General features: G+C 37.9%; 1 protein-coding gene across 1 annotated transcript; it reads left to right on the forward strand.

Annotated features, from left to right (window-relative positions):
* Positions 1 to 11,302: 11,302 nt before the first annotated feature.
* On the forward strand, positions 11,303 to 12,795 carry LOC112172719 (60S ribosomal protein L13a-4). Its single transcript, XM_024310186.2, has 3 exons — positions 11,303 to 11,736; positions 11,834 to 11,921; positions 12,492 to 12,795. Exons 1-3 carry the CDS (start codon positions 11,348 to 11,350, stop codon positions 12,633 to 12,635), a joined length of 621 nt encoding a protein of 206 aa, XP_024165954.1. The 5' UTR covers positions 11,303 to 11,347; the 3' UTR covers positions 12,636 to 12,795.
* The last annotated feature ends 685 nt before the right edge of the window (positions 12,796 to 13,480 follow it).

The following is a 13,480-nucleotide window of genomic DNA, read 5'->3' on the forward strand; positions in this document are numbered from 1 at the left end:
GCCCCACCCCATTTTTTAAAAAATTCTTTTTAAAATTATTTTGTGATATTTTACATTTAATAAACTTAATTTTATTTTTATTTTTTTACGTTTTTCTTTTCCTAAAATAAGTAGGGCTGCACACAGATTGGGTTGGATCATTTTTGACTCCAAACCATCTTTATGCCAAAGTGAGTGGTTTAGACATTTTGGAGAACCGGTCATCAAAAAAAGTAAGCTTAATCCTACTCAATCCAATCCAATCCAATCCAATTAAAGATGGTTTGGTTCGGTCGGTTAGGCGGTTTTTACCTATATAATATTCACATGTTATTTATGAAAAAAAAAATCATAGTAAAAATTCAATCTCAATAATTGAAATTATGTTAAATTATCTAAATTTAAAATTCAATAATTAAAATCCAAAACATATAGTCAAAAACTAAAATCTAAATTAGATTCAAAGTGATTCACTTATTTAACGACTTAGCCATCAGTACCAGCTTAATATGATAGTATTAAGGTTCAAAGAATGAGAGATTGAGAGATCAGAGATGTGATGTGAGAGGATCAAAAAAATTGTAGTGATTATATACTAAGGTTTTAGGTATTTGGGCCTTGAATTCATTATGGTAGTGTATCATTTAATAATAAAGTTATAACTGGAGATTTATAACTTACTTAGAACAAACCGGACAAATGAATATATATATTTATTATGTGTATATATAAATTTTTTTTCTCTTATATTTCAAACATATTGGTCGGTTCGGGTTCCGCTGTTTAAGCACAAGAGAAACCAAACCAACCCAATTCATAAATGGTTTGGTTCGGTATTGAACCGATTTTAAATTTTTAAAGTTAAAAAACCTTAACCAAACCATATTTATCGGTCGGTTTTGACTGGTTTGGCCGGTTTGTACCATGTTTTGCACACTCTTTAAAATAAGCATTTTTAGCAAATTCTCTATTTTCGCTCCTTAGCTATTTTGGAGAGCAAGTTTAGCTTTTTATCTATTTTAGTAGCTGCACCAGACTCTTAAGTAAGTGGTTCTCCATTATAACTTTTAGTTATCTTGCTCCTAAATATAAAGAGCAAGATGAGGCTTTATATAATTTAAAACATTTATTTTTAGTTATTTTATGTAATTTATAAATACATTTAAACTATTTAATCTTCATTTAAAAAAAAATATAAATCTAAAATTAGCTAAAATAGAGAATACTGATACAGTTGTATTTCTAAAGTGACTAGCCAAAATGACTTTTTAGCTATTTTAGCTAAAATTTTGACTCAAAATGGCTAGCATTGCTAAAGATGCTCTAAGTACTTTATTTATTAGACTTATGTAATTATTCTCTCATTGAGTTACTTCCGAAAAACAAATTTTGATAACTAATGCTAGAAGTAATGATAAACTAATTTTCATTCATGTTCTTAATATCTACTAGTCTCATATCCGCGTGCCTACACTATGCACATAAGAAAAATTAATATATATAAAATTTCATTTTGTCTTGATTAGAAAAATATCGAGATAATGAAATTATCTATGAGTTCCCACTTGCGAAGATATGCTTAGAAGAAGATGAATGAGTGGAAAATCAGGGATTTAGAGACGGAATTGGAGACTGTACAAGGAGAATCGCTAATCAAATGCATATCCCTCATTCTCCATAAGCTCAACAGAACGGCGTTGCGTGTGTTAAACCTCATTTAAAATGGTAACTAGATAGTTATTTGGATGTTCAGGGTCTTTAATTATCCTGTGGCTTCCATCCGTATGCAGCTCATGTATTCTTAAGAAAGTCTAAATGATAATGTCTTCATTACTACTTCAATGTCTAACAATTCATAATCTCTAAATATGAATTACCTTATTTGGCCTTCTAAACTTGGAAATTATGAATTTCTTGGTAGAAAAAAGAAGAAGGAATTGATTGTCTGAATTCCTCACTTCAATTTCCATCAAAACAATTTTCATCCCTATGTAACGATGTATTCTTAAGAAAGCCTACATTATAATGTCCTTGTTACTACTTCAATGTTTAACCGATGTGTTTTGGATGAAGGAAAAAAAGATGAAATTTAAATGAAAATGAAAAATTCATATTTCTAAACATGAATTGGCCTTTTAAACTTGGAAAATATTATTCATACCAACATCTGTTGAGCCAACAGAGTTTTCTCTCTCGACAGCCGCTAGGGTTTTCAAGAAAATTTCCTCATTCCGTCCGGCGGCGCGTCTGTTGACGCTGTCGCCGGACGGGTTCTGTTCCATGGTGGGTGATCATCCTTGGCGCTTTCTTCTGGACCGCTGGGGGCTGTGGAAGTTGTGTAGGGAGTTTGCGGTGGCGGGCAAGCTTTGGTTCAGTGAGTATGGGTCGGGTTTGGGGAGCGAGCAGGGGTCAAGATCGTCGGATCGGGGATCGATTCGGTGGCGGGTTCGAGTTGGACAATCAGATCCTTCCCTTCCTGGTCGATCGGTGGCGGTGGTTTGGCTGTAGTGCGAATGGGATCGCCGAGATTGGGATCGGTTGACCTCTGGAGTGGTGGTGCCTTCTGTTTTGGATCCGTCGGTCTACTGCTGTCATCAGTTTTCTGTTTGCTTTTCTCGTGCTTGAACGGGGGTGGCTGCAGGACATTGGTGGAGGTGGTTAGACCGCTGGGGTGGTCCGGCAGAGGCGGCGTTACAGTGGTAGTGGCCCGACAGAAACTGGATTGGGCTTGGCTGTTACAAAGCGGTGGTTGGATGTGGTTTGGATGGTGGAGCGCCGACGGTGGACTGATTAGGGCGGTGGTGGTCTGGAGGTAGTACGACGGAACCGGTGATGCCACGGTGGTGGGTCTAGTGCAAGGTTTGTTGGCCTAGCAAATGGGCTGCAGTGATTATACAGTTGGGCCGAGTTTAATTTTGTTGGGCCCTTGGTGGTGGGCAGTTATCACTAGTTTTTAGGGTTTGGTTTCTTTTGTTTTGTTTAAAGTATTAGCTGTTGGGTCGGGTGCACTGCAATTTTTGGCATAGACAATCTTCTATTTGGCGGTCTAGAGGTCGTTCCTGTTCTGGAGTTAGGTCAGCAGCGGTGACGAAATTGTCTGGCGGTGGCATACTGGCATAGACAACCATCCTTGGCCTTCTAGTGGGAATGTTCTTGTTTGATCTCGGGTTGGAGGCGATGGCGTGTTGGAGCAGTGGTGGATGGATGGTGTCGACAATTAGGTGGTGATGGTGTTGGGTTTTCTTTAGTCCCAGGTTTGAATGTCCGGCAATCCTTTTGGTCGAGTTTAGGTCACAACGAGTGTTGGCTTGGTCGATCAAAAGCTGGTCAGGAGGACTCTGGTTGGTGCGTTTGTGTTGACACAAGTGAGTTGTCTAGTCTTAGAGTTCTTACTGGCTGGACGAGAGGCGCGATGTCAAGGATTTACTGCTCCTACGTTTATTGTCTTTGTCATACAGTTGTAGTGCAAGTTTAGAGTCAGTATATTGAGTTCCCAGTGGGAAGTCAAGTGGCCATCTCTGAGTAAGAGATGTCGCCAAAAACTCGTTGTAAGCAGTTCATTATTAATGAAGTTCTTATTTGATCAAAAAAAAAAACTTGGAAAATATTATTTTTTGTGGAAAAAAAAAATGAAGGAATTGATTGTCTGAATTCCTCACTTTAATTTCCTTCAGAATATGTGTCATTTCAAATTTTCTTGTAGGGGTTTTTTCTTATTTCTTTATAGTTTCCAAAACAATATATTTTTTTTTCTTTAATTATTTAATTTGTTTGAAACTTTCTTAGTTTATTGCGAAACTCAAAAAGTTATTCTTTATCAAGCACTTGAGGTAAGGAAGTTGAACCAATCACAAGCATCTGATTAGTCTCTCATTCAACAACTTGCTTTTCTTTGATAAATTGTATTTTTAGCCACCCAATCAACTCATTTCCACCTTCCATGTCACCCTGTGAAAAAATTGAGTCCACTTTATCATTAAAGATTATTGTCGGCTGCTTACATTTAGCAACTCCAAAAAGTACAAAAATCAAATTCTCACAAATTCTCACCATATTCAATTTTCAATGATGAAGCATCAATATTTTAAAATGTAGTTTTTGCTTCGCTAGCAATTTTTTGGGCAAACATCAATTTTCCTACTCCCGGTGGACAAACAGTAAAAGATTATTTCGAGGATACCAACAATTCGAAGAGCGATCATAAATGTCTGGCCATAAAAAAAATGCCATAAGGACATATCTGTAACGTCCCAAACCTAAATTTACCAGTTTACGAGTCTTTTGATTCGTAAACGACATTTACATTTACTTTTTGGCTCTATTTCGACCTTTTATGGGGCCCTAAAAGTTGACTTTTTGTTCGGTTCAAAATTTGAGAAAATTTCCTTTATGAAAGTCGTAGAGGATGTTAAACCGAATTCGTGGACATGCAGCACGTTAAAATTGAAGCTATAACGAAAAAGTTATATAAGTTGGAATGCAATGGCAATTTTGTAAATTGGGGGATTTTTTTTTGGTATATGGGGGTTTCCCCTTTGGGAAACCCATTATTTTCGGGGGCTTCCATTTCTGGAAGCTGAGGAGAGAAAGAGAGGGAACTCGAGAGAGAGAGAGGGAGATAGCCGACAATGGGCTTCCCGGCCTCACCACCGGCGTTTCCGGCCACCCCTGGCCGTGTAACCGGGCTCCCATGGACGTCTCATCTTCCTCTTCCTCCCTGTGGCAACGATGCACGATGATAATGGCAGAATACAGCGTAGCAAGCTTGATTTCCGGCGAGCTCGTTTTTGGTTTTTCGACCAATTCGCGATTTTTCGGCCATGTTAGACAACTCCATCATCTGGGATTTTTAGCCCCTTCCTCCACGGTCCTAATCCATCAAGTTTCATGTTCCAATTTAGCTGGAGGAAGGTGAATTAAAGATTTGAGCTAAATTTGGAGATTTCAGGTTTGAGGTAAAATCTGCCCTATACACTTGAAATTGATCAATGTTGTAGTTATGAAAGACGTTTAGAATGATGTGACGATGATGTGGATGAATTTTGGTAGCCATATGTGGTGGTTGACCGGCGGCTCGTGGGGCCTGTGTGAAGCCGCCTGTGGCGGCGCGTTCGGCCGTTCCTGGTGGGTTGTTTTGGTCTATTGGGTAGTATATGTTGTTATGAATATATAGATAGGTGTTTAGTGGAAATTGGAGGAGGTTTGGATATTAATCGGAATTTTCAAAATTTTGGAAGGTTCGGATTTTGATTTGGGAAGATCCGACCATGGGATTGATCCTATTTTTTGATATGTTGATGTAGTTATTGATTGGATATAATATATGAAGTTTAGGCTCGTTCCGTGTTGATTTCGAGCATCCAATGATTTATTGGTTTTAGGGTATAGAATTTATTATCGTAAATTAAGTCTCGGTTCTTGAGAAACAATTATTTATTTTATTGATTGTTCAGGACGACGGATATGCGAGTTGAGGACAGGAAAGTTGGACGGCCGTTGTAGCCGCAAACCATGAGTGGACATTTATTTTAAATTAATTGTGCATGCAGTATATTATTATTTTCTAATTGAGTTTTAATTTATTATTTGAATTATTGAGTTTATGATTTTATGAGCTTGATTTCTTAAGAATTATTGATTTCGAATATCGATTTATATGAGGATACACGAGTACGAATGTTTTATCAAATATTTGAGCATGATTGAATTATCGAGATTTCTTAAGTTATGAGCTCCGAATTTATCAGCTTTGAAGTTATATATTGAGATTTCTTTCCAAAACCATTTATTGATTTATCGAGTATTGGATTTGTGTTTTCGAGGATTTGTTGAGATATTGAGGTTGAGTTATCGAGAAATTCCTGAGTTATGCTTTCGATGAATTATTGATGATTTAGTGAATTAATATCGAGTTTCTTTCCAAAAGCAATTATTTGAAGAGGTTGATTCCAGTTTATTAAGGAGGTAAATAAGTCAGTGCATGCATGCATTACCTGGTCGGCAGTCCCCTCCAAGTAAGTCTGGTCGGCAGTCCCCTCCAGATGGCATGAAGTAGTTAGTTGGCAGTCCCCTCTAACCATCACCTCCTCGTCCGGTCGGCAGTCCCCTCCTATGCGTCACTGGTCGGCAGTCCCCTCCAGGTGGCATGAGATGACTAATCGGCAGACCCCTTTAGTCATCGTCTATTTTGAGATATGATTTGAGATTTTAAAGAGATTTCGAGATGATTGACAGGACATAGTTGAGATTTCAATAAAGATGATGATTAAGAGTGTTTCTAAGATTTTTATTGCATGTGAGGTTTTAGAGAATAACTTGGGAAAGCATTAAGTTTCACTTGCTTATTCGAAATTACTTATTCTTCGTCCACTTGCTCTAACGGTTTTCAAATGCTTTTCTCCTGGGCCCTTCGGTTTCAAATGCCCAGTTTGCAGGCCAGATTAGCTTGAGGTCGAGCGTACATGGGATTGAGGCATAGCTGCCATAGCTTCCAGATTATAAAAGTATTGGTCCTTTATCTTGTATTCTATCTTTTTGTACGCCTGTACATTAGATTGCTCTGATATTTTTTTTGTGAAATGGGAGATGTTGTGATTTAGGGAGCAGGGTGGCTCCAGAAGATTAAGGGTGGATTATTTTAGAAGTGTAAATGTCTTTCTACAGGTTTTGGGTAGTCTACTTTTAGAAGGAGTTCCGCCAAATTATTGGTAGAATTTCTTCTAAGGTGGGCCCCGCAGAGCCACTTCAGATTTCAAGGTGAAATCCGGGGCGGGTCCTATCAATATCCCCACAACTTCTTTAGGATAATAAGATTTCACAATGTCATTCCATCTAACAACCAGATACTTGTCCATACTCTTTATGGATAAGCTTAATATGGAATTGGTTCAAATTCTTCAACTTCTAAGGGAACTCCGCACATCTTTCTTGCAGAATATCCATCAAGAACTTCAAAGAATATGTTTTCCAGAAATGAAAAAGTGAAACCAATCCATTTGAATCATGTAAGACTGGACTCATGGACAATAAACGACCATCAAACCACTGTATATTAGTCCCTTGTATAACCGCAATTGCTTCCCCCTCCGCTTGAAATGATACATATCCAAATAAAATCTCAGAGATTTTGACACTAATAACTCCATCAAATCTTGAAAAAAAATCACGAAATCTTTGCTCTATAGTACCCTCCCACAAACCAAGCACAACTAATTCATAAACCTTTCCATTCGACTGAAGAATAACAGGGCAATCATTACACTAAAACTGCTGGAATTTTTTTTGGGGTAAAAACGAGGAGAGTACAATACCATGTTCTCCCTTGGAAATTTATTAATAAATAAGATATTACAAACAGGGTGGAGGGTTAAGCCAAGTCCAAACCTAGAAGATTACAAAAATTCTAGCACAATATGATAGAACATTCTAGAAACGAGTCATAGAACGTAAACAATATTATAGAAATTGAGCAGATTCTTATACTGTTGAATAAGAGATATTTACAAAGGAGCCAAGAAATAGGTACTAGAAATGATGAGTCTAGAACCACAAACTGCTAGCATACTTGGATCAAGGGAAGCAAAAGCCTTCCCACCAAGTATGTAATCTATGACCACCTCACCAAGATCTGATATTATTTCTTTGACTACATTGAAAAGGTGGTTGTCTTGATTGACCTTCAATTCCCTCAAAACATCGGCTAGAGTAAACTCAATATCTGGCGCTGCTTGGTATCAAGTACAAAGACCAGATTTAATCAACAACCTAAATACTCCACATGTGAGAGGGCTTGGAGGAGAAGGAGGGCTTGGAGAAGGAGGAACATTAGTGCTTAAAAAAGAGTACTTTCTCATTAAATTTTCAGTACACAACATTGCTAAGGGGGCTCTCTTGAACATATTGAGAGCCGTCATGGTCTCTCAGGGTTCAAAAGGTCAACTTTCTTAGTTTATTACACATTTCAAATTCTAAAAAGATACAAACAATTAAAATTGAAATTAATGGAATTTTAATTGATGGAGTTCTAGATTCCATCATTTCAAAATTTCCTAAGAATTTAAAAGTGTCTCATCCAAACGCAGTGTTATTGAAAGAAACATGTAATGTTAATACTATGATATACCCTCACAATTATTAAGTTGTGCATATTGGAAAGAAGATGAATGATGGGCAATTCACAATTGTGTATTTGTATCCTTTATGAACACAAGATACAAGGACAAACTGCAAACAAAGACGTAAATCAAATGGCTAGCATTCAAGAATTGCTTCACAAGGGACTAACATTTTAGAACCTTTAAGCAAAGACATAAATCAATGGACTAACATGCTAGAAACCTTAACCAAAGGACTGACTATTTTAAGTATCAAATATATGCTTCCAACAAAAGAATTTTGTGTGGCAAATGACCTCGACAGAAATTAACACTCAAGTGTGTTAAATTTTTCTAAGAATCTCTTAAATCCAACACATGTCAATGAGCAGCAAGTCTTTAAACCAAATAACTTTGCAAGAACAATAAAACAAATGACTTGATCACATTCACCAAACATCAAACTATTTACTATCTTTTGAATTTGAATCATATGTCACCAAACAAATCGGTACAACATATTCTTAGATTCTTAAAGTAGATTGAAACTAAACAAATGCCACGTAAAGATCTAATGTAGCAAATGCTTTATATTTCTCTATATCACAAGTATGTTAAAGAAACTTAGAATTCTCGGAGATGTGATTTCAACACCAAGAAAATGAAATTACCGTTAATGAGATTCTTTCGAATAAATTGACACAGTAGTGCTTTAACATGTTATTAGCTAAGTAACATAATAGTGTTGAGAGAAGGAAATATATGATAGAGGAGTATATATATGTTATTAACTAAGTACCACCATCTTAACTTATTGTAGCCGCAAGACAATTGCATGTAAGGTGGGTGGTTATTGGCGCAGAAGAAACTATTACTTTAAAGAAGAAGGAAGGTTGGTTGCTATTGTGATATGGAATGGTAGATTGCGAAGGGAGATTGACTCTTGCACTTGACATTAGATTGAAAAAAAAGTTACAAGCATGAAAATCAGTACTACTACTTGGGGGGTTCTGATCATCGTGTAATAATGAGTAGAATGGTCGAGGACTCATGAAACCCTTAGGATAACAAAGAACATTGTCAACCATGATCAATCACCCCTCAATCAAACTAACACAACCCCATCTACTCCTAAGTGGCAGACACAACTGGTAAACCTTCTTTTCACCTAGACTATAAAAGAAAATATACATGTTAGATAAGGCGTGAGAACCAATCATAAGCCATGTAAGTGAAATAACTCTAGTGGCTCGCCAACACCAGCATACTGCATGAGACTAAAATTGATCTGAAATGGGCAGCCATTATTGAATCAATCACAACATATCTTCTGGTAATTTTTTAGACTACCTGCTATTGTTGTTGCTGCAAATCTCCTTTTTGGCCCATTTTATCCTAGTTTGCACATGTGTAATCAACTTGGAGAACATTTTAATCAATCTAGATGAAATTGTAGTAGTGATCACCAGCTTGTGGCGCAATAAGATTGTTCTTGACAGACGAGGATGTATGCATGTATGACATGGAAGCTTCTGTTGGTAACCATTGGCCATCTTATCCTAGTCTGTTGAAGGAAGAAGGCGAGTCATTTGGTATTGGTGAATAAGTATATAACAATCAAGTACTTTGTAACTAGAAGATCTATGATGAGGAATACTTCGTTTACATGTTGGAGTGACCTTTTTGATGCATATAATATTGTGCTAGTGAAAACTATAAACTCACAAATTGACCGACATGGATACATAATGCTTTAGAATTAATTTCTTAGAACCCCTGGCGAACCTAATCTATCCAACATGAACTATTCATGCTTATAATTGTAAACTGCAGTTATGAATGCCTTAACGATCATCAATTTAGCTAAAAATTTGCATAACTGATCTACTCATATAGACCTAAAAACTAAACGATTGAGATCATCTCTTACTAATACACACACACACATAGATATTTTTGAATAGAAAGCATCTCAATTTCATTCATCTCAAGTCAGAATGGTCATTACATACCCTTCCGTTGCCAGCTATAGACAAAATAAGAAGATGTGGTATTTAAAAATAGGTCCACTCATTGAACATCCGATGCTCACTAAAACTAGGAAGCCTAGAACAAAACACAAAGGGTGCACAAAAAGTGCATAGCTTCCTAAAAACAATAGGAAATTATTGGAAATAAACAACTTAAACCTAACTGAAACCATAGCAGCCCAGTGAAGCCCAAAGAGGAAGAGCCCTAGCCCAAAACCCAAACAGGACTGGCCCAACCCAGACCCAATCACAACTTCGTTCGCACACTGATCGCACATACAGCACAGCCAATGATCCCCGCGCTGCCACTCTAAGCCTCCATCAACGAAAACACCACCTCGACCATCTGAAAGTCCCAAACGCTAGACATTCCCAGTAGATCGAAACCAAACTGGTTTGAGTCAACTCGAAACAACAAATATCGCAGAACCATTACAAGTCGACGTTGCACATGGAATCGATGAGAATCAAGAACCAAATCCATGTCATGTCGTGATAGACCGTCCCAAGAGGTTGTAATTAAAACCACCACGCCTCAAGAGTCACACCGAAAAAACCACGCCAAACAATCCTGTCAAACTTCGAGCGCTGAACTCTCAAGAAGCCAATACCAAGCACTAGCACCAATTGCCTATCTAGTAGCAAACCAACAACGTCAGCAAGGCTAAAGGCTAGCCCAGACACCGGGCCGCCGTCAAACGAGAAAGATCTTGTAGATGTTGACCTCGGTCTTAGGGCGCGTAGCAATTGTGTTCAGATACAAATACATAGTTTTTCATGAAAAATTCTGTAGTTGATAATTAAGAATTGAATACATAGTATCATCCCCCCCCCCCCCCTTCCCCCTTTTTTTGTTGTTATTAGCACAGAAAAATGATAATGAGTCCAGTATCACTTGGTCTAGTGGCAAAGTCTCTCCTTCGTAAGTGGAAGGTTGTGAGTTCGACTCACGAAAGACTAATTGTAGCGTTTGAGTTGTTTATTTAATAAATTAATTAATTAAAAAAAAGATAAATTGTAGCGTTTGAGTTGTTTATTTAATAAATAAATAAATAAAAAATAAAAAAAACGACAATGAGCTTCAGTCTTTTAGATTTTTTATGTAATTTTCGTTGGATCGGGTTCGGGTAAAATATGACCCGGCCCAATTGTACCAAAAACCCTAATTTGGACTCTTATAGCCTCCTCCTCCTCCTCCATCAGACTCAGACTCACAGTGAGAGAGAGAGAGAGAGAGAGTCGAAAATGGTATCGGGGTCAGGAATATGCGCGAAGAGGGTGGTGGTGGACGCTCGGCACCACATGCTGGGGCGATTGGCGTCGATCGTGGCGAAGGAGCTTCTCAACGGGCAGAAGGTGGTGGTTGTCCGCTGCGAGGAGATTGCCATCTCCGGCGGCCTCGTCCGGCAGAAGATGAAGTACATGCGGTTCCTCCGTAAGCGCATGAACACCAAGCCCTCCCACGGCCCCATCCACTTCCGCGCTCCCGCCAAAATCTTCTGGCGCACCGTCCGAGGGATGATTCCGCACAAGACTAAGCGCGGAGCCAATGCACTTGCTCGGTTGAAGGCTTACGAGGGAGTCCCACCCCCCTTTGATAAGATTAAGAGGATGGTCATTCCTGATGCTCTCAAGTCAGTATCTTAGACCTTTTCGTTTCGCTTCGCTTCCAATTGTTTGATGATGAATTGTTTCACTGAAATTTTGGTTTGGTTTCGAATGTGATTTTAGGGTGTTGAGGCTTCAGAGTGGTCACAAGTACTGCTTGCTGGGTAAGCTGTCGTCCGAGGTTGGGTGGAACCACTATGATACCATCAGGGTAAGACTGAGCTCAACTTCATGCTTTGTTTTATATCTCTCGTTATATTCGAATGCGAATGTAGGCATTGTGTGACATTGAATCAAAACAAATGGACTCTCAATCTGTACACCAAGCTTAGTTCTCTATTATTGCTTTCTCCAAGATAAGAAAGAAAACTCTGAGCAGTTTAAACATAACGGGAACAGGAATAGGTTCTAACCCGCAGGCTTAATTGAGCTAGTGTTGTAGGGTTAATGTACTTTGCTAGCATTCATTACCATTTAGACATATCATTATCCATGTATCTTCAGAATTCTACACTTACTGGCTTTCTGTCCTTTACTTATTGTGCTCTTTCACTGAGATGGGTTTGATTTGCTTTAGAGCTTCCCTTAATCTTGACAACTGGCTTGCTTTTTGAAGATCCTTAATCCTTATCTGGCTGGTTTTGGGTTGATAGATGTATAAATCTACTGGCAGATTGGCATTTTTGTTTATCCGCTTTTCAAATACACAGTCACATCATGATGTTCTTGAATTTAAGTTGCATATCTGGCTTTTCAACTTGTTTTTATATCTTGTTCACAGGAGCTAGAAAAGAAGCGAAAAGAGAGGTCTCAGTTGGCTTACGAGAGGAAGAAGCAGCTAAACAAACTCAAGGTGAAGGCTGAAAAGGCTGCAGAGGAGAAGCTTGGCGCCCAGCTTGAAATCATTGCCCCTGTTAAGTACTAAATTCTAGGGACTAGTTAGTATGATAGAGTTTTGGCTGATGTTACTTCCTAATGAATTTCCTACAGATTTCTTGTCTTACTTGTTTGTTCAATCAATGAATGGGATATTTTGATGAATTTTCAATGGTCATCTGGTTTATTTTGTCATGATTTTGGCTTTATTTTGGCTTGATCGCTTCCTTTGTTGTGACTCCTTGCTCTCATAACTTTCATCTTAGTAAATTGCGAGTTGGTGATCTGTAAATTTAGTGGTTGAGGCCTGTTCTTAATTTTATGATATGGATATGGAAGAAATAAATTAGCAGCAACTTTATATACAAATCAAACTGATATTTTAACTAGTGGCACAAAATTTACTGCACAATTACTATCATCTTTCAACCTATGCTATTGTCCTCCCATTTACCATCATCTTTTGTCCCTTACTGAGGGGATCCATTACACGCATCATTGGAATTTAAATCATACAAAATTGTTTGTTTTGTTGGAGTCATTGTGTTGTTTCTAAATCATTGCATTAGTGAAATACAATGGGTTGTTTTAAAGCTCATGCTTATGATGAGTTAGAATGAAATTAGAGCATAAACCGTTACGGTGTTGCCATTGAGGACTAAAAGAAAAGACTAGGCATAATATGCTGATTACTATATCGTATTCTGTGTCCTACCGCATGCCATTTGATCTCTCTCAATAATTCCCAACACCAATGCTTAACCTCAGGAGTTGGGGGCTTAGTTTGGATGTCTGGACTCTGGAATGAGTGGATTTGTGGGTTTTGATAAGCTCGTGCGGTTTTAAACCTTCAATTTGAAACAAGGACTAAAATATCGATAGTCTAAAAAATAG

Source organism: Rosa chinensis, chromosome 6 (assembly GCF_002994745.2).
Source record: "Rosa chinensis cultivar Old Blush chromosome 6, RchiOBHm-V2, whole genome shotgun sequence".
Lineage (NCBI taxonomy): Eukaryota > Viridiplantae > Streptophyta > Magnoliopsida > Rosales > Rosaceae > Rosa > Rosa chinensis.